Raw genomic sequence first — 20828 nt, forward strand, 5'->3', positions numbered from 1 at the left:
GGAAGTCCAAGATCAAGGTGCTGCTGATGGGTTCCTGGTGACAACCTGCTTCCAGGTTTGCAGAGGGCTGCTTTCTTGCTGTGTGTTCACAGGGTGGAGAGAGAGCGTGCTCTGATATCTTCCTCTTATCGGGGCACTAATCCCATCCTGAGGGCCCCACCCTCAGCACCACATCTAAACCTAATTACCTGCCACAGCCCTACCTCAAATACCATCACATGGAGATAAGCGCTTCAGTGTGTGAATTTGAATTTTAAGGGGACACATTCAGTCTGTAACATTATTCATGTTGGGGAAGTTTTGTATGAAATCAATGAAAACTAAGCATTGTTTACAGCATGCCCTTCTGTGTTATCTGATCTTGGTTCCTTGGGAATTATTTTACTTCTCTGTAAACTGTAAATAACTGAAAGCAATGGAAAATTATTCTTGTCTATAGACATGCAAATGATTCTGTCCCAGGAAGACACAACCCCCTCCCTGTGGAAAAAACAGCTTTGCTTCCATTTTGCACATTCATTTCTATATTCCTGATCTATAAATGTGTCTGTTCTTTGGATTCGCCTTTGAACTGGTTGTAACATCTCACCAGGTTTTAAGTGAAATCTTTAACATGTGTTCATCTCTCAAACGTTCTAAACATCTGGCAACACTGGAGCTGGGTTTCCTTGTTGCAACAAATGCCTGGAGATGACTGGAGACTGTACCCTGCCAAGAACCATCCATCACCTCCTGAATATTTCTTATACCTGGCTTATGTTATTTATTTTAAGCATCTGCACTCTTTTAGCATTTTGACATGTGATCAGTGGCTCTCAAACTAACATTTGTCAGAATCACCTGGAGGGCTTGTTAAAACACAGAATGCAGGGACCCACACACACAGTTTCTGATTCAGTAGGTCTGGGGTAATGCCCAAGAATCTAATCATTCTCCCTCCAGGCGATGCTCGAGGGACCACGACTGAAAGGTTAAAGAATAAGTTGGCGTGTAGTAAGGTGGATGGACCTAGAGACTGTCATACAGAGTAAAGTCAGAAAGAGAAAAACAAATACCGTAAAAAAAAAAAACAAATACCGTATGCTAACACATATATATGGAATAAAAAAATTTAAAAAAAAACTGGTTCTGAAGAACCTAGGGGCAGGACAGGAATAAAGACACAGACGTAGAGAATGGACTTGAGGACACGGGGAGGGGGAAGGGTAAGCTGGGACGAAGTGAGAGAGTGGCATGGACATATATACACTACCAAATAGGGAGATCAGCTCAGTGCTTTGTGTCCACCTAGAGGGGTGGGATAGGGAGGGTGGGAGGGAGACGCAAGAGGGAGGAGATATGGGGATATAGGTATACATGTAGCTGACTCCCTTTGTTATACAGCAGCAACTAACACAACATTGTAAAGCAATTATACTCCAATAAAGATGTTAAAAAAAAAAAGAATAAGTGGGCTGTAAGGAAGTAGTTTGGGAGTTCAGTGTAGTGGTTGGGTGCATAGGCTTTGGTTTCAGACCAAATAATGCTGTCACCCCCATGAGGCCTTCCTAGGCCCCCTCTTGCGTGTTTGTGCAGCCCTTCCTGCCCAAGCTCCCCTCTGCTTTCTATTTCCTTTCCTATGTCATCTGTGTGGCCCGTGGTCTCGCTCTCCTTTCTGGACGACGAGCTTTCGTAAGCAGGGGAAATGTCTATCTAATTCATCGAACTTCGGGCACTTAATAGGCACAAAATAATCATTGGTGGAAACTGAATCCTCTGACCCTCCTTACCCAGCTCTAAGCACCAGATGGGAGCTAACTGTACCTCTGATTCCGTCTTTCCCACTGTGTATCTTTTTGCCTGTTCTGTTCCCTCAGCCTGGAACATCCTGCCTCTGTTGTCTGTCAAAGTACCTCAGGGTTGGGCTGCCAGATTTAGCTAGTAAAGATACAGGAAGCCCAGTTAAATCAGAATTTCAGACAAACAACAAATAATTTTTAAAAACTGAGATATAATTAACATATAATGTTGTGTTAGTTTCAGGTGTACATGATTTGATATTTGTGTGTCTTGCAAAATGATCACCACGATATGTCTTGTTAGTATCCAACACTACCCATCATTACAAAATTTTTTTTTCTTATGAGAACTTCTAAAATCTACTCTCTTAGCAACCTTCAAATATATAGTGCAGTATTGTTAACTAGAATCACCATGCCGTACATTGCATCCCCAGGACTTACCTATTTTTTTTTTTTTTTTAATTTATGGCTGTGTTGGGTCTTCGTTTCTGTGCGAGGGCTTTGTCTAGTTGTGGCAAGCGGGGGCCACTCTTCATCGCGGTGCGCGGGCCTCTCACTATCACGGCCTCTCTTGTTGCGGAGCACAGGCTCCAGACGCACAGGCTCAGTAATGGTGGCTCATGGGCCCAGTTGCTCCGCGGCATGTGGGATCTTCCCAGACCAGGGTTCGAACCCGTGTCCCCTGCATTAGCAGGCAGACTCTCAACCACTGCGCCACCAGGGAAGCCCGGACTTACCTATTTTTAACTCGAAGTTTGTACCTTTTGATCACATTCACCCATTTTGGCCACCCCTACACAATTATAAATAACTGTTTTAGTATAAGTATAATATTGCATGGGACATACTTATACTAAAAAATTATTCACTGTTTCTCTGAAATTAAAAGCAAAAAACAACAGTCCAACTCCTTGTCACGCGGGCATTTCCTGACTGACTCTCCACACCCAAGGATATCCATATCCCTGTATCCCTTTGCTTGCTCCTCCACCACCTCCTCCACACTTGCATTTCTGTGATTGTTAGTCACCTATGAGACTGTGATCTCTTTGAGGCAGGAGCCTTATCTTTTGTTTATTTGTTTGTGTTTTATTTAGTTATTTATTTTTAATAAATTAATTTTTTAATTTTTATTTTTGGCTGCATTGGGTCTTCGTTGCTGCGCGCGGGCTTTCTCTAGTTGCGGTGAGCAGGGGCCACTCTTGGTTGCGGTGCGAGGGCTTCTCACTGAGGTGGCTTCTCCTGTTGCGGAGCGCGGGCTTCAGTAGTTGTGGCACGCGGGCTCAGTAGTTGTGGCTCGCGGGATCCAGAGCGCGGGCTCAGCAGTTGTGGCGCACGGGCTTAGTTGCACCGCGGCATGTGGGATCTTCCCCGAACCAGGGCTCGAACCCGTGTCCCCCGTGTTGGCAGGCAGGTTCTTAACCACTACGCCACCAGGGAAGCCCTTATTTTTAAAAGCTTAAGGCACTGAGTGAAGGAAGGAACAAAAATCTGTGGACTTAGCCGCCACAATGAACAAGGCTTTGTCTAATTCCTCTCCACACCCTCAGGCCTCACAGGGCCTGGCACAGAGTAGGTGTTTGTCAAATGGATGAACGAAGACAGGACTGAATGGACTCAGACTGAGGCAGGAGATAGATGGGCTCCAGGCTAGGCATTTACAACTGGCCTCCTGTTCACACCTCCTGGGGTGAGGAGAAGATGGGCTCCAGGGTGGACATTCATCATTACCAGCCCGCTGTTTACGTTTCCTGAAGCAAGAGACAAACGGGCTCCAGGACTACATATTTATGACCGGACTCCTGTCTATATTTCAGAATCTGCACCTTGATATAAAAACCAGCAACAGAAATTGGGTAAATAACCAGACATTGGACATGTTCTTATTAGTTATCCATTTAATACATATTAGTGTAGATATGTCAATCCCAATCTCCCAATTCATCACACCACCACCCCCACTCCCCGCCACTTTCCCCCTTTGGTGTCCATACGTTTGTTCTCTACATCTGTCAGACATTGGACATTTTTATGGCAGGGACAGAGTGGGACTAAACCCTGTTAAAAGATCAAGAGGTCATACATTTCCCATCCTTGGGGTAAGGGAAACATTGCACATGAGCAGAAAGGCTCCTTGGGGGTCAAAAAGGAGGGGCACACCCCATAATATGTGATGCTAAGGCCATCCCATAGGCCCCTGGGCTGGAATCCATCTTGGAAAAAAGTTGCGCACACACGTTGGGGAAGGTCCTAGGGCGTCAGGTGTGGAAAAAGAAACCAGGTAATTGGCCAAAGGTAAACAAAGACCTGGAAGAACTGCCCTATATAAATGACCTAACCGCCTCTTTACTGCACTCCTCATTAGGGGGATGCCCACACCCTTTCTCTCTGGGGGCATCTCTGTCTTGCTTCTGTCTTAACAAACTGTTTCTCTGTGTGCTCTCCCACTTGTGTTGTGCTATGTCTCTAATAATAAACTTTGTACCTGTTTTTACAGCTCTTGCCTCCGTGAGAAATGCATTTTTCACCGGGGGCAAGAGCCAGGGGGTGTGGTGGCTAGGATTCCTGGTTTTTATCCAGGCTACCCAGGTTCAATTCCTGGGCAGGGAGTTTAGATCTCGCTTCACACCACCACTCACTACTGCCTCTCCGAGATCAAGACAAGAGGAGTTCTCTAGATAGAGAAGGCTGCCCCCTCCTTGGCTGGGCTGTCCTACTGCAATCAGGGTTGGGGGAGGGGTGGTAGGGGGCAGAGGGGAGGGCACTCGGGCCTGGGCTGGGACCCCAACATTTTGCCCAGATATGAAGGCTAAGTTGGAGATCCCCAGGGCGTGATAATGAGTTTAATGAGTGCCAAGCCAAGCGTCTACTGCCTTCTATATTTTAAAAAATGCATATCCTGTAATTCACTAATGAAAATAGTAACCACAAATGATGTGAAGTTCCTGAATACTGCAAAACAGTACCATAACTAAACATAGCGACTGTGCACTTGACCACTCACCCTGACCATCCGATCCAATCAGGTGTATGTCTGGCCTTTCACTCAGCAATACTGACTGAGCACCTACCATGTGAACAGGCACCATTCTCAGCACTGGGGGTCCAGTGGTAAGCAAGACAGATGAGGTCCCTCTTCCCGTAGACTTTACAATCTGACACTAACAAATAACTGCAGAACTAATTACTTTCACAGTTATTTATGCACTCAATTCTGACTGCGTGCTATGGAAAAGAATAGGGTGCTGATGATCAATAGCAGAGGAAGGAGAGCTACTGGGGGGAGTCAAAGGCTTTCCTGAAGAGGAGATAGTGGAGCAAAGATCTGAAGGCTGGGGACTTCCCTGGTGGCACAGGGGTTAAGAATCCGCCTGCCAATGCAGGGGATACGGGTTCGAGCCCTGGTCCAGGAAGATCCCACATGCCACGGAGCAACTAAGCCCGTGTGCCACAACTACTGAGCCTGCGCTCTAGAGCCCACGAGCCACAACTACTGAGCCCACATGCCACAATTACTGAAGCCCACACGCCTAGAGCCCGCACTCCGCAACAAGAGAAGCCACTGCAATGAGAAGCCTGTGTACTGCAACAAAGAGTAGCCCCTGCTCGCCACAAGTAGAGAAAGCCCGCACAGCAATGAAGACCCAACGCAGCCAAAAAATAAATTAATTAATTAAAAAAAAAAAGATCTGAAGGCTGAGAGAGAGATGACCAGGCAAAAGGGCAGAAGAGCATATGGACAAAAGTATTCCAGACAGAATAGCGGCACAAAGGAAGGCTTACATGGCGGGAGACCAGAGAAGGGGGCGCGTGTGGCAGGAATGAGTGAAGTGAAGCAGGAAAGGTAGACGGGGTTGGCGGGGGGCGGTCAGGCTGTGAGGATGAAACATGCCTTTATTGTGTTTCCCTCTTTCATGTCTCATTTTCCTACCAGGGCTCCCCGCTCCTGGGCCAGCCCTGCTCAAATCTCTCTTCAGCAAAGCTGCCAGAATGATCTTTTAAAAAAACGCAAATCTGATCTTGTCACTTCCCTACTTAAAGCATTTCAGTGGCTCCTCACCTTCCACTTCACGAAGACCCAACTCATGTCTTCGCTAATGGACCTCCACTTTGTCCAGGAACCCAGGGAAGAGCTGGCCCCGCCCCCAGCTCTGGGTCTGACTGATCTATGGGGACTCCCCCGCCCACTTCCCCGAAGGGATGGGTTGAAGAATGGGGAAGTCACGAGGGGTTGGGTGCTGGAGAAGTTTCCTTGCTTTCAGGGAGAGAGACACAGAAAACCACGCTCTCTCTGACAACATGAAGTGCAGAGAGGCCCGAGCACTTTAGGCAGCCAATTGTGAGCAGAGAGAACCAACCCAAGGCTGTTGCCGATGCTGGGGCCAATAGAACAAAGAGATGGAAAGACCCTAAGTCCTCACTGAGGTCACTGAACGCTTAATTAACCTACCCCAGAGCCTGCCATACCCCCCAACTTCCTGCTTTGTGGGATACTAAATCTTCCTGTTCAAGCTGGTTTGAATCTGGATGTTTTGCTATTTGCATCAGATGGCACCTTGATTCCCTTAACCTGGCAAAGAAGGGCTGTTTGGATTTCCCTCTGCCTGGTTTCTCAGCTACTTCTCCCACTCCCTCAACTCCTACCCTTGGCTCCACCCAACTTGGTGAAATTCTTTTTCATCCTTTTGTTTGGAATACCTTCCAACCCCCATTGATCTGGAAACTCCTACTCATCCCTCAGAACCCAGTTCAAAGGTCACTTCATCTGTAAAGTCCTCTGACATCTATGAACATGAACGCATGAACTACCCTCTCTGGGTTCTGCTCTCACCCAGGAAGTCCTCATTTTCTAAGTATTTATTATCCTGGTCCCTGGGAAGGTAGGGAATTTCATCATAAGACAAACATATTTAATCAATTAGACAATTTCTAATTTAGGTCCCACTAAACACCCCTCTGTATTGAAGTATTCCATCTATCTCACTCTTCAAAGTCTTTGTCAAAGGTCAGTCTCTCACAGATAGCTGGATTCAGTGCAATTTACAGGCAGTAGATCAGATAGCTAACTACAACTGCAAATCTTGTAAAAGAGATGTGATTTCCCAGAGTCAATGAAAGTGAAACTGGGAAACTGTTGAAATCTGGTAGAGTTAGATCAGCTGATAATTGCCACTTCTGAAGAAACTGATCTGACTGATGAAGGCCTCAAACATTTTTTTCATCATGAGAGCTTTACCTGACTCCCTACTATGTGTCAGACAATGTGTCAGGTGCTATGGTTACAACCAAGAATAAGAAAAACTTATTGCCGGTCTCAATCTTATCTTCTTTAGAGTAAGATAGACAATAAACATGTACAAATATACTATATAATTTCATATAGTAATAAGCATTATGAGGAAAAAAATAAGCTAGGATAAAGGCAATATGAATGAGATTCCAAAGTTGCCTACAGAAAAATAGTAATTTTCTGGCAAGGGTACACTCTAAACTCCATGGAAAGAGAATATGCTCAGGGGGAGGAACGGCCCTCTCCATCACTAGAGTGGGTCTCCTGCAGCCATGATTGTTTACATGACTCTGTCCCACTGGCCACAGTTGATTGGACCAGGGGTAGACAGCTGACCCAAGCTAGGCCAATCAGACTCTTTCCTGGGATTTTGGACATGGAATACTAGTTATTGAATTGGCAGTGTAGCAGAGGGGAGATGATTCAGCTTTAGGGCTGGGGCAGTTGTTCAACAGCTGCAGAGATAAGAGAAAGCCAGCCTGCAGAAGAAAGATGAGAGGAGCAGACACCCAGACAGAGACGAAGGTTAGAAACTGCAGTTTCAGAGGGATAAAGGTGAGTGTGTTGGGTCCTAATGGGTTTTTGGGTACAGATTCCAGTCTCTTGTAAGGTCCAGCTGGGAGTCCTGCCCTTGGGATCTGTGGGTCCTAAATCTTCCAATAAATTACTTTCATGGTTTAAGTTAGTCTGAGTGTGTTTCTATGTCTTGCAACCAAGATCAGCATCTCTAAAAATGAAAATACTGGTGATGAGGATGATGGTAATTGATAACATTTGTTGAGTGCCAGGCACTGTTTTAAGAACTTTACATATGTCATCTATTTTGATTCTTACAATTTGTTGAGACAGATACAACTGTTATCCCCATTTTAACAGATGAGGAAACTGAGCTACAGAAGTCACACAGTAAGTGGCAGAACCAGTTTTTGAGTCTAGACAGTTGGCCTCTATGGCCTTCACTTCACTATACTCTGAAAAAACACTGGGGGACGGACTTGAGGTTATTTAAACTCTGTTAAGTCCTTTTACACATTCCTTCTGATCCTGAGCAAAACCCCAGAGCAGAGGATACATGCTGCTTCTCAGACAACTCACTCCAACCGAGGAAGTGGCCACAGCTTTATCGACTCAGCAATTTGATCACTCATTTTGTTAAAACAGTCAGATTCCCTAACCAAGAGCTAGAGTTTCTTGTAAGCATACTTGATGTCTTAGAATCGGAGGCTCTGATATCACTCAGAGTGACAAGAGTTGAGGCTAGACTCTGGGTTGTCGTAAGCCTCAGACTAAAACCTCAGAAGAGTTGATCAACTTTTCTGAGCCTCAGTCTCCCTATCTAAAACATAGAAACAACAGCCACAATAATAATAACGCCTGTCTCATGGGGTTGTGAAGATTTAAAGACATGATGAACTAAAGTGTTTACCAGCATATTTTTTTTAAAATATTTATTTCTTTTGGTTGCGCCGGGTCTTAGTTGCAGCATGCAGACTCTCAGTTGCGGCATGCATGCAGGATCTAGTTCCCCGACCAGGGGTCGAACCCAGGCCCCCTGCACTGGGAGCGTGGAGTCTTAGCCACTGCACCACCAGGGAAGTCCCCTACCAGCATAATTGGAAACCCAGAAGTGGTTGAGGCTCATGTGAACGCACAATAAATTGCAAGCATTATTATTCTGTGTCCCCTTTGGCGGAACACCTGTTGTTTCTGCCATTGCCCCTTCTTCTGGAAAAAGCACCCTACTTCTCCTTGGGAACTTTTCCTCCATTGGATATATTCCTGGCTGAGGAATGGTAACATGACCTCAGTTAGCCCAACCAGACACTCTCTTCTTAGAATCTGAATCTTTAGCTGAATCATCCAAAACTGAAGGGGAAAAAATACAGAGAAACCACAACAAAAAATAGTTAAGAGTTCATGTGTTCCCACTGAAGAACACAGACAAGACTGGCCATGAGCTCCTGCTGCCTGCATGCTCAGAACTTCCCTGGTTCCTGTCTTTTCCAAGACCTGGTTCTTTGGCTTTCCCATAGATTCTATGACTTTCTCACAAATTTAAACTCCCATAAACTTAAAGTCTCCAATAAACCTAAGTTAGGCAGAGTTGGTTTCCATTGCTTGCCATCAAAGAACTTTATCTGATGTACTTTTCAAGCAAGGATTAGGTCTCTGTGAAACTCAGCAAATACTTTAATCCCCTTTCCCTATTCCCCTGGACAAGGACAGTGTATTAGCAATCTCTTGCTGGGTAACAAATTATCCCAGAGCTAAGTAGCTTTAAACAATAAATATTTATTATCTCGTAACAGTGTGTCTGAAATTCAGGAGCAACTTTGCTTAGTGGTTCTGGCTCAGGATCTTTCAAGAAGGCTGCAGTCAGCACTATTTACAATAGCCAGGACATGGAAGCAACCTAAATGTCCATCAACAGAGGAATGGCTAAAGAAGATGTGGTACATATATACAGTGGAATATTACTCAGCCATAAAACGGAACTAAATTGTGCCATTTGCAGAGATGTGGATGTTCCTAGAGACTTTCATACAGAGTGAAGTAAGTCAGAAAGAGAAAAACAAATATCGTATATTAACACGTATGTGGAATCTAGAAAAATGGTATAGATGAACTTATTTGCAAAGCAGAAATAGAGACAGAGACATAGAGAACAAACGTATAGATACTAAGGGGGAAGAGGGGGTGATATGGATTGGGAGATTGGGATTTACACATATACACTACCATGTATAAAACAGATAACTAACGAGAACCTACTGTATAGTACAGGGAACTCTACTCAATGCTCTGTGGTGACCTAAATGGGAAGGAAATCCAAGGAAGAGGGGAATATATGTATACGTGTGGCTGATTCACTTTGCTGTACAGCAGAAACAAACACAACATTGCAAAGCAACTATACTCCAATTAAAAAAAAAAAAAAAAGAACGCTGCAGTCAAATGTCAGCCAGCATTGCAGTCATCTGAAGGCTTGACTGGGGCTGGAAGACTGACTTCCAAGATGGCCCATTCATACGGCTGTTGTCAGATGGCCTCCGATCCTTGTCTGTCTGTCTTCACAGTGTGGAAGCTGGCTTCCCACAGAGTAAGGGATCCAAGAGAACAAGATGGAAGCCATGACACACCGCACAGAAGTCAGCCCTATTCAGTGTGAATGCCAGGAGGTAGCGATGACTGGGGGCTACAAAGGGGAAGCCCAGAAGCCGTGTAGGGGTCTTTGTAGCCGGCCACCATCCTCCTTTCACTTCAGCTATTCCTATTCACCCCAAGAAGAACATGTCATTTCAGAAACCCACAGTGATTTACAAATAATGCGTGGAAGGAGGCGGCGAATATGAAGAAAAAGATGCAAAACAGGCAGGGTAAAGGTCTCCAGTCCAAGGACCAGGTCTGGAGAACTGGAAAAGAGGAAGAGACAACCTTTAGGGAAGGGAGATACAGGCTGCCCCAAGCCCAAGGACAAAGAGTAGTATAAAACGTTAAGTGTTCCCCCTGGGCAGATTTGTGGGTTCTTCCCTTATAAGCCCCAAAGTCTAACAAGCCAGTTCAGCCCAGCCCGTCAGTCACTGCTCCAAACTCAAACTGGGGGCTTCCCTGGTGGCACAGTGGTTGAGAATCCACCTGCCAATGCAGGGGACACGGGTTCGAGCCCTGGTCCGGGAAGATCCCACATGCCATGGAGCAACTAAGCCCGTGTGCCACAACTACTGAGCCCGCGTGCCGCAACTACTGAAGCCCATGTGCCTAGAGCCCGTGCTCGGCAACAAGAGAAGCCACCGCAATGAGAAGCCCGTGCACTGAAACGAAGAGTAGCCCCCGCTCGCCGCAACTAGAGAAAGCCTGTGTGCAGCAACCAAGACCCAACACAGCCAAAAATAAATAAATTTATTAAAAAACAAAACAAAATGAAAAAACAAAGTCAAACTGGGCCCGAGAACTGGGACCCAGGAGTCCAGGCTGCTGCCAAGCTGTTACGTATGGGCTGAGTTGTATTCCCCTCAAAACTCACATGTGAAGCCCTAACCTCTCCGTACCTCAGAATGTGACCGAATTTGCAGACAGGGCCTTTAAAGAAGTGATTAAGTTCAAACTGGGCCGTGAGGGTGGGCCTTAACCCAATCTGACTGGCGTCCTCTTAAGAAGAGGGCCTTTGGACAAACAGAGATACCGAAGGCACACACAGAGGGAAAGGCCATGTGAGGAGAGAGCAAAAAGGCAGCCGTCTGCAAGCCAAGGAGCGAGGCCCCAGGAGAAACGAAAACCTGCCAACACCTTGATCTTGGACTGCCGGCCTCCAGAACTGTGAGAAAGTCATTTTCTGTTGTGTAAGCCACCATTCTGTGATATGTTTTCATGGCAGCCCGAGCAGACTGAAACACGAGCTTTGACTGTCCAGCGAGCCAGCTCCTAACCTCTGCTGTGTGCTGTGGTGTCAGAACCATGCGTGAGGCCTTCCTTTCCAGCGCCAGGGAGGTGAGGGGGCTGGGTGACCCTGGCCAACTGGTAAGGATGGGCCTGGCGTGGAGCCATAAATGCACCTGTGCATCCAGAGGCTCTGTGTCCATTCTTGGGTCCTTCCACAGGCTTCCGATGGGCCCCAGGCCTCCTGCTCCTCCCCTCTGAGGGCAGGTCCCATGAGTACAGTTCCTGTGGCCACCTCTGCTGTCCTGCACACCTTCTCTCTAGCTGGAAAGCACCTTCTGTATTCGCTCCCGCACTTCCTTTGGTCCCAAGGACAACATCATCTCAGCTACAGGAGGTCCTTGCTAAGAACAAAAGGAGAAAACATTGCCTTAAGATGCCTGAGAAGTGAACACCCAGCCTTGGTCTGCAGAAGTCACACCCCAGGCCAACCCCAGCACTGCTGCCTGCATCCCAAGGAGCAGAGTTTGCATTTTACGGGCTCTAATTTCTAAGGATGGGTCCCAGAAGCCTGCTCTTGCTGGGTTGGTATGTCCATTAGCCCCAGTCAACCGCCAGCTCCATGAAGGCAGGGAGCACACGTGTTTCACTCACTACCGTATCCACTGTACCTAGCATGGTGCTTACACATAGTAGGTACTCAGTAGGTACTGTCTGTTGAATGACTGAATGAGGGGGGTGGTCATGTTTCATTCATCTTTGCAGCCCCCAAAGTGAGCTTAGTGCTGCCAGTGAATGTTAGCTGAGTGGATAAATGAGGGCTCCAGGGCACAGTCCAGCCACCCGCCTCACCAGCTGTCCACTGAGGGCCACTCGGAGGAGCTTCATCACGTTACTGTGTTTGGTGCCTTCCAGACCTTCTGACAGCTTCTTCAGTTCTCCGTTCAGCATGTCCTGAGTTAAACTCATACCGGGTCCTTCTAAAAACCTAGAAGAGGGCCAGTCTATAAGGGGCCAGCATGGGCCAATGGCAAGTGGGTGGAAGGGAGGACTTCAGAAGATTATCCATCAGCTACAATATACATTAACAGCACAACCAATGTTCAAGCCTGCCTTGGGGGTGGGGGGATATCTACTACCCCCATCCCCATCCTAGCTGGGGAAGAAACAACAACCAAGAGACTACAAACACAGAGAATCCAAGCAAGTGGGCATAAAATAGGGAAACTAAGAGGACACCACAAGAGGATTTACTGATTACTACCTGTGTCATGTAATCTTCATGCCTCAGTTTTCTCACCTGTAAAGTGGGAATAATAGTGTCTGCACCTCACAGGGCTATGGTGGGGCTAAGTTAAAACTTGTAAAGCACTAAGTACATTGCCTGAACAGATGGTAAGTACTTGAAAGTATGAGCTCTTATATTTCAATAAAAAGTTAAATATTAGCTAATATTTATTACATCCAAGAGCTCAGAGACATTGCAAGAGGATCTAAAAAGAAACTTAGGATTGGGTTACACATAGGATGGAAGAATGAAGCCCTCTGGGAAATGATCTGAAACACAGCTTCAAGACTTCTGGGGGATGTAGCAGAGAAGAGCAGAAAGAAGGAAATCAGGAGACCCCAGCTCCAGTAATGTCCCTGCCGCCAACTTGCTACAACCATTCTTTGCCCACAAATGAAACACTTAAGGAACTACAACAGGCTAGCAACCATTCCCCACTTTCCTGGCAGTCCAGCTGAGACCCTCTCCCCAAAGCATGTTTGAGCTCAAGAGAAAGTCCCCAATTAGTCAGAGCGGGACCTGCAAAAACTTCGTCCCAGCCCTGATTCTGAGTTAGAGCAAGAGCCGGGAGCAGGGCAGGGGGAGTCATTCCACACGGAGGAGGGACCGAGGCTGGAGATCTTCACTAGTGCAGACGATCCTCGAAGCCACCTCTGACACCGCCTGCTCCCGAAAGGGCCCAGACACTCCATTCCCCACATCGGCTCAGTGTGGAGGGCTACCGGCTCAGGGACTGGGTTCAAGAGGAACTGGAACAAAGAGCCTTTTAGTGCAGATTTCCTTACTCACTCCAGTACTTGAGCAATTCAGTTTCAATCTGAGAAACACAATCATTCTTATTGCATCTTAAAACTGGACCACATGATTGCTGCTATTTATGAAATGGAGAAGAGGAAATATTGAAAATATAAAATGTAATGTGGTTTGCAGCAACATGGATGGACCTAGAGATTATCATACGAAGTGAAGTAAGTCAGAAAGAGACAAATACCATTTGATATCACTTATATGTGGAATCTAAAATATGACACAAATGAACATATCTACGAACCAGAAACAGACTCACAGACACAGAGAACAGACCTGTGGTTGCCAAGGGTGGGCGGGGTGGGGGGAGGGAAGGACTGGGAGTTTAGGACTAGCAGATGCAAACCATTATATATAAAATGGATAAACAACAAGGTCCTACCACAGAGCACAGGAAACTATAGTCAATATCCTGTGATAAACCATAATGGAAAAGACTATGAAAAAGAATATGTATAACTGAATCACTTTGCTATATAGCAGAAATTAACACAACATTGTAAATCAACTATACTTCAAAAAAAAATAAATGTAATGTGGGAAAAACCAGACACACTCCTCAATGTCACTGTGGGGAAGCAGGCTGCCAAGGAGCTGGTGAAAGAGTCACAGGCCCCAGGCAGCCAACACTGGCAGCCAGGACACGTTAGAGCTGCTCCAGGCCTTGGCGTGGGCACAGAGGGACTTCCAGAGATCCGGCAGCTTCTAAATATTTGGGCGTCAGCTTTCCTGCCTTCAGTGGGAGCCCCAGAGGGTCTCTAAAATCTAATCCCATGGCAGGGGTGGGGAGGTAAGACATTAGCCCGGTGAACTAGAACTGACAGCCTCATGTGGAATGTCCTAAATTAAGGGAGTATTATTATTAATAATACCTCTTGGGAATTTATCCTGGAGATTTACTTGTAAAGGTGCTTAATGATGTCTATTCAAGGTTACTTATTGTGGCACTGTTTGTAACCACAAAATTTGGAAGCAATCCAAATGTGCATCAATAGGAGATGAATTATATAAATCATGGTAAAGTGGTATAAAAAGGGAATAGCTGTAGCTGAGAAAAGAATGAGGATGCTCTTCTAAGCCCTGGACAGATCTAAAGATAAATTGTTAAGGGAAAAACAAACAGACAAACAAGCAAAAAAACACATAAAGACACTTAGGGAAATACAGCCATTATTTTGTAAACTTTAAATGAAATATAATCTATAAAAATACTGAATCACTATGCTGTACATTTGAAACTAACATAATGTTATAAATCAACTATACTTCACTAAAAAAATAAAAATAAAGCAAAAATCCCACCCAAAGACAACAGTGTTATTGTATCGTACTTTTTTTTTTTTTGGCCGCACTGCTTGGCTTGCAGGATCTTAGTTCCCCATCAAGGACTGAACCCAGGCCCTTGGCAGTGAAAGCACGGAGTCCTAACCACTGGACCACCAGGGAATTCCCTGTATTATACCTTTTGTGTAAAAAAGCTGAAAAATAAGGATTATTTAGATATAATTATGAATAGTACTAACATCCAGAGAGGTTTCTGGAATGGGGCAGACAGGGGACAAGGATGAAAAATGGGACTCCTGATATATACCTTTTAAAATAATTTCTAGGTTTTAAACCTAGAGGTTCAAGAAGTTTGAATGTATTAATAACAATTAAGTTTTAAATTCAAAAAATTGGAAGAATGGAGTTGTATACACATTTCCTTGAATACACAGACATTTCACAAAGGAAACTGCTGTTTGGGACTGCCTTTCTGTTGGGGGCTGAGTAGGAGGAAAGACTTATATTATGCTTAAAACCCTCTTGTACCATTTGCATTTTTGCCACATTACTTGTATTCTTTTCTCTCCAAAATATTGTTTTAATAACACAGTGATGGTTGCTTGTTATCAGGGGCTGTCCAAGTACTTTACACCAAGGATAAGCAATAGAGAATATGATTGGACATACAGTCTCTCGCCCCAGCCAGCTTGAGTCTCAATCCCTGCTCCTTCAATTTACTAGCTGTATTATTTTAGACAAGTTACTTAACCTCTTTGTGCCTTGATTTCCTCACCTGTTAAAATGGGGATAACAACAGTAGTTCCTTTATTAGGTTGCTGTGAATTCAAGTGTATACACACACACATAGCACGCACACATATCCGTGTACACATCTAATGTATATGATATATAACATAGCATGCTGTAGGCACGTGTGTAAGCAAACCCACACGAGTGTTTGCTATTATTATCTAATTTAACCTTTATAACTCTCTCCACAGGCCCTAACTCTCCCTGTGGAACTACCCGGCTCCATCCTCAGCCCACATGCTTTGGCTGGGGGGTCCACCCAGGGTCCCACGTATGACCTAACCTAAGCCGGTCAGCACATCACATTCTCCAGGCCTCAGTGACTAGTTCGGAGACAGAAAAACCAGGCCAATCAGGCCCCATCAGAGTGAATCTCAGGACACAGCTGGAGTCGGAGGCTAAGGTTTTGCTGTCTTACCACCACAGTGGAGACTGTGAGAGAGGCTGCTTTTGACCCCCGGTATCCTTTCTCCCTCTCATGTGTACTGACACAATTTTCAGCTGGGCACCTGGCCCTCAAGGTAAAAACTACATTTTCCAGACTCCCTTGTAGCTTGGAGTGGCCGTAAGACAGGCGTTCGGGCCAGCGGGATGCAGGTGGAAACGAGTGTGTCACTTTTAAGTCAAGTCCCTAACGGGGAGGAGTATCCCGTCCCCCTCTCCCTTTCCACCTTCCTCCTCTGGCTGAATCGTGAGCCACCACGGACCATGGGGACAAGAGCAAAACCCAGGGATGACAGGGCCCTGGGGATGTGGAGAAAGCTGTTCAGCCCAAAACTGGCTGCTGTGGATGCAGGTAAGGGAGAAAGGCGCTTGTCTTGTCTGGTAGAGCATCCCACGCTCCATCTACCCGATACAGAACCCCTGCAGAAGGAGTAGCGGGCGTGGAGGAGTGTGGGGGAGAAAGTCAAAGGGACAGAGGGAGAAATTAGGTCTTGGTGCCATATTTTTGGCCCCTGCTTTAAGCTGGACCTCAAGGTGGCCCTTCTCCTAGCCTCTGCAATTACATACACCAATCATTCCCCCCTTGCTTAAGCCCATTTTGGTTGCACTTTGTGCCCTCGTAATCTGGAGAGTTCTGCTACTGTTAAAATAAGACCTAGTATCATCTCCACCCTATAGGTGAGGAAATGGAAGCTCAAGGACGTGCAGTCACTTGGACATATTGAAGCCCCCTGGGCAGGCGAACGAACTGGGCCAGTGAAGGGTGGGGCGGGAACGGAACCCAGGTGGGTCCAATCCCAGCGCCAGACCACCGCCTCTTCCCGGGAGAGCCCGGGCTCCTCAGGGTCAGCCCTTCCACCAAGAGAGCCGTGAGTGATCGTCTCACCGAGAACCTCTCACTAGCTCTGGGGCTGTACTGCAGGCCTGACAGCCGAGCCCTGGAGTGAAGGGGGCCCTGGTGGGGAGAGAGGGAAGGGAGGTGCAGAACCCAGAGCTCAGCCTGCGGACACTCACCCCAGCACACGCTTGGCAATGACGTCCACCTTCTCCGAGACGGCGCCCAGCTGCGCTCGACCCACAGCAGGGCGAGTCCACAGGTAGGAGTGCGCTGGGGAGACCAAATCCTGCAGGCGGCAAATGTGACCCTGGGGGAAGAGGCGGTCACTGAACGCACTGGGATGGGGCTCTGACGCAGCGGGAGGGGGAGGAGTGGGGCGCCACCTGCTCCCTGGGTCCCCCCGAGCTCCCGACACCACACCTGTCTCAGCAGGATGATCCTCTCCACGTAGGCTGCGTCCAGCACATGCCTGTCTTGCAGCTGGCTCCCGAAAGCCTCCTCCACGAGAGCCTGTAGCTTCCCCACCAGCTGGTGTCTCTGGGTCTCATCGCTCACCAGCCGGCGGAGGTGCAGCCTGCCGGAGAAGCCAAGGGACCGTCCTGCCGCGGGCATCTCCAGCCCAGACCACCCTCTTCCCCAGGGGAGTGGGTGGGGTTTGAAGAATGACACCTTCCGGCTGGAGCAGAGAGGAGGGTGCCGAAGGTCTGCCCGTCCCTCTGCTCGCCAGGGCCTCTCACCTGGCCCGCCGCCCTCCTCTGAGCTACCTGCCTGGCCTCGACAGGTACCTGAGTTTACAAAGCAGAACCTGGGGGTGCTTGCCTCCTCGCAGAGTTCGAAGCGTGGGGCTCTGGAGCAAAAGGGCAGAGGTCGAGAATATGGATTTCTGGGATTCAAAGCCATGTCCAGATGGCACAGTTCTTTGAATTCACGGCTCACAGTTAAAAAGCTCAAGTCTTCCTGTCAGGTCAAATTTTCCTCTTTTCAGAATTCTTCTAACCGCCTTGTTCCCTCCTTCAGAAGCAGCAAAGCCTCTAAGACTCCAAGCCTCAAACCAGGCCCTGTCAGTCCCGTCTCTGGGCTGCCCTCACCCTGTCCCCAGCAGGAGTGGAGGGACCCAAGAGAGCGAGCAGCGAGGGGCCGAGGGCCATTCTGTAGGCGCCTGGCCCCCTGTCCCTGACGTAGAAGGGCAGGCAGCAAGGGACTGCTGACCACCTCATGGGCTCTGAGACTGCACAGGCCTGTGGGTGAAGCCAGCCTTGCCAGATGTCTGCAGCAAGTTATACAACCATTCGGAGCTCAGGGTGCTCGTCTGTTACTGTGGGAACAACGGGGCCTCGCTCACAGGGCGCTGGGCAGAGTAAAGGAGGAGCTGTGTGTCAAGCACCGAGCACAAGGCCTGCGTTACTGCCACCGCCGGCAGCTGGAGACGGGCAGGGGGTCTGAACAGAGGCTGGAAGGATGAGACCCTCTGGGAAGCAATCTGGAGCACTCACTGGCCCAAAAACATCACTTTCTAAAACGAACGAAGAGAAATCACATGAAACTGGTACTGAAACTGTTTCTAGCACCTCCTTAGTAGTTAGATGAGACAGTGGGAAGAAAGAAATCAGGCTTGAGAGAGTCCACGGCCTGGGACGTAGTGAGCGCTAAATAAATGTTAGTTACTATCACTACCTCCACCACACCACTAGTACTGCTATGACACTACTATCTTTACAACTGTTACTGAAATAATCATAGCAGTGGCTTGATAACAGAAACACCTAAAGAGAACAGCTTCGGCTGCACAAAAACTGAGAGCATCTATCCCAAGCAAAAGCCCACCGCCGTCTCCCTCTGGCCCCCCTCATGCTTTGGGGAGGACTGGAATGGGTCACAAAGTATCTCCCCTGTTCCGACTCCATTTCTCCCAGGGATATCGCTTTCTCCGTGATAAGAAAGGCAGAGAGCAGGCTGCATTCAATGTGCACGCTGTTTGCTCCTGAATGCCCCACTCAAGAGATGCCCACTCACAGTGGTTAAGAATCCGCCTGCCAACGCAGGGGACACGAGTTCGATCCCTGGTCCGGGAAGATGCCACATGCCGCGGAGCAACTAAGCCCGTGCGCCACAACTACTGAGCCTGCGCTCTAGAGCCCGTGTACCACAACTACTGAAGCCCATGCACCTAGAGCCCATGCTCCACAACAAGAGAAGCCACCGCAATGAGAAGCCCGCGCACCGCAACGAAGACCCAACGCAGCCAAAAATAAATAAATAAAAAAAAAAAAAAAAAAAAAAGATGCCCACCATTACTGTGTGAACTTGAACTTGGGCTGGTTATTCAACTTCCTGACATCTTGCTCTCCTCATATGCACAATAGGGCAAAATCATACAACTGACCGTAGGTCTGATGTGGGGAGTACATGAAGTAACATCCTTGACACACCCGCAGTCGATGTGAATCCCCTGGGCTCATGCCAGTAAAGCACTGAGAAGAGCCTGCCCCCAAACCAAGGCTCGAGAGAAGGCATCAAAGAGTCCCTGGCCCCTAAGTACGGACCTGTCCTCTGGCTTTCCCTCTAATGCCCTTAGCCTGAGACATGGCAACAGTGATCCGAACTGTAACTGTGGCTGGAGGTTTCGCAGGGAAGAACTACTTGAAATGTAAAACAGACGCCATGAGACAGCACTCAATTACTGTGTTGGCTGGGTGGGGGAGGGGCTGAGCAGGAATAATGGTGACTACAAAAACCGCACCTGCCATTTTACTGAGCACTTTCTATGTGCAAAATAGTTTGAGGCTTAATTTAACTGAACAATCGCCTAAGGTGAGTTCTGTTATTAGCCCCATTTTAGAGAAGAGAAAACAGAGGCTTGAGGAGGTTAGGTGACTTACGTGTGGTCACATGGCACTAGACACCTGAGCCCACAGTCAAAGTCAAGTGTGTGTGACTCCAGAGCCCACTAGACCCTGCACCGTGGGGACCCAGCATCAGTAGGTGAGCCCTTTTCTCCTGGGGGTGCTCCAGATTCCCCACTCACCTGTTGAATTCTGGGAGCTTCTCCAGGTCCAGCAGGGCTGAGTGGCAGGTGACCCGGGTCAGGTCAAACTGTGTGATCAGCTCTGGCAAGGTCCTGCCCATCTGGTTCTCTGCAAGTGAGGCAGGCCCAGCTGCTCAGCACCCACCCCCTACCCAGCCATTCCACTTTCAATCACCAGGGAGGCTGCCCTAACAGATTCGACTTCTAGTTATTTTATATATCAAGGGCCCGAGTGAGCTTTCATTTGCAGAAAGGGTTCTGTCACTAAAGAAAAAAAAGCTTGACAACAATCCAGCTACATCAACCCTCATCGCCCTCAAAGACACGAGCTGCAAGAAGAGCCTGCTCACCGCCTGGCTGCGCCCCAGGGATCCTGGCCCGACTGGTTCTGGATGGGGTCTGAGCACGACTGTGTTTTACAAGCTTCCTGGTGGATTCCAAAGTGCAGCCAGAGTGAGGAGAGCTGAGCCGGGAGCTGCTTCTCACGAGCAGTGGCCCCATCCCACGCAGTCAGTGGGCATCCTGGTTAGGCTTGAGCCTCTGCCACAGCCCTCACCAGCTGTGTGACTTCGGCAAGTTACTCAATCTCTCTGAGCCTCACAAGCTTCTAACAAACAGTGGGGATAATAAATACCCCTCAAGGATATTTTAAGCCTTAAATGAGATACGAGCAGAAAAAGCAGGAAGCAGACTATGGTTACATTTTCAGAAATCGCCCCCTCTCCAAAAGGTCATCCTATTTTGTGCATCATCAAGATGTGGGCCCTAAGTCTTTGGTCAGCTTGGAATAGACTAGGGTCATAGTAATACTAGTAATACTGTCAGAGTACCTACTTGCACTACTATTAATAATGTAATTACAATAATCACAGGATCTGTAATTTTTGTGCTATTTTGTGGCA

The 20828-nt window shown here is 47.6% G+C and overlaps 1 protein-coding gene across 1 annotated transcript in view; it reads right to left on the reverse strand.

Annotated features, from left to right (window-relative positions):
• Window positions 1–9674: 9674 nt before the first annotated feature.
• EARS2 (glutamyl-tRNA synthetase 2, mitochondrial) overlaps window positions 9675–20828 on the reverse strand; it is a 28327-nt gene continuing 17173 nt past the window's right edge. Inside the window, exons 5-9 of the mRNA XM_061208221.1 lie at window positions 19927–20035; window positions 17322–17475; window positions 17078–17208; window positions 12301–12436; window positions 9675–11852 (exon numbers count right to left, since the gene is read on the reverse strand). Of these exons, the coding sequence (XP_061064204.1) occupies window positions 11769–11852; window positions 12301–12436; window positions 17078–17208; window positions 17322–17475; window positions 19927–20035 (614 nt within the window). The 3' untranslated portion in view covers window positions 9675–11768. The remainder of the gene's footprint in view (window positions 11853–12300; window positions 12437–17077; window positions 17209–17321; window positions 17476–19926; window positions 20036–20828) is intronic.

This window comes from Eubalaena glacialis, chromosome 13 (assembly GCF_028564815.1).
Source record: "Eubalaena glacialis isolate mEubGla1 chromosome 13, mEubGla1.1.hap2.+ XY, whole genome shotgun sequence".
NCBI classification, from domain to species: domain Eukaryota; kingdom Metazoa; phylum Chordata; class Mammalia; order Artiodactyla; family Balaenidae; genus Eubalaena; species Eubalaena glacialis.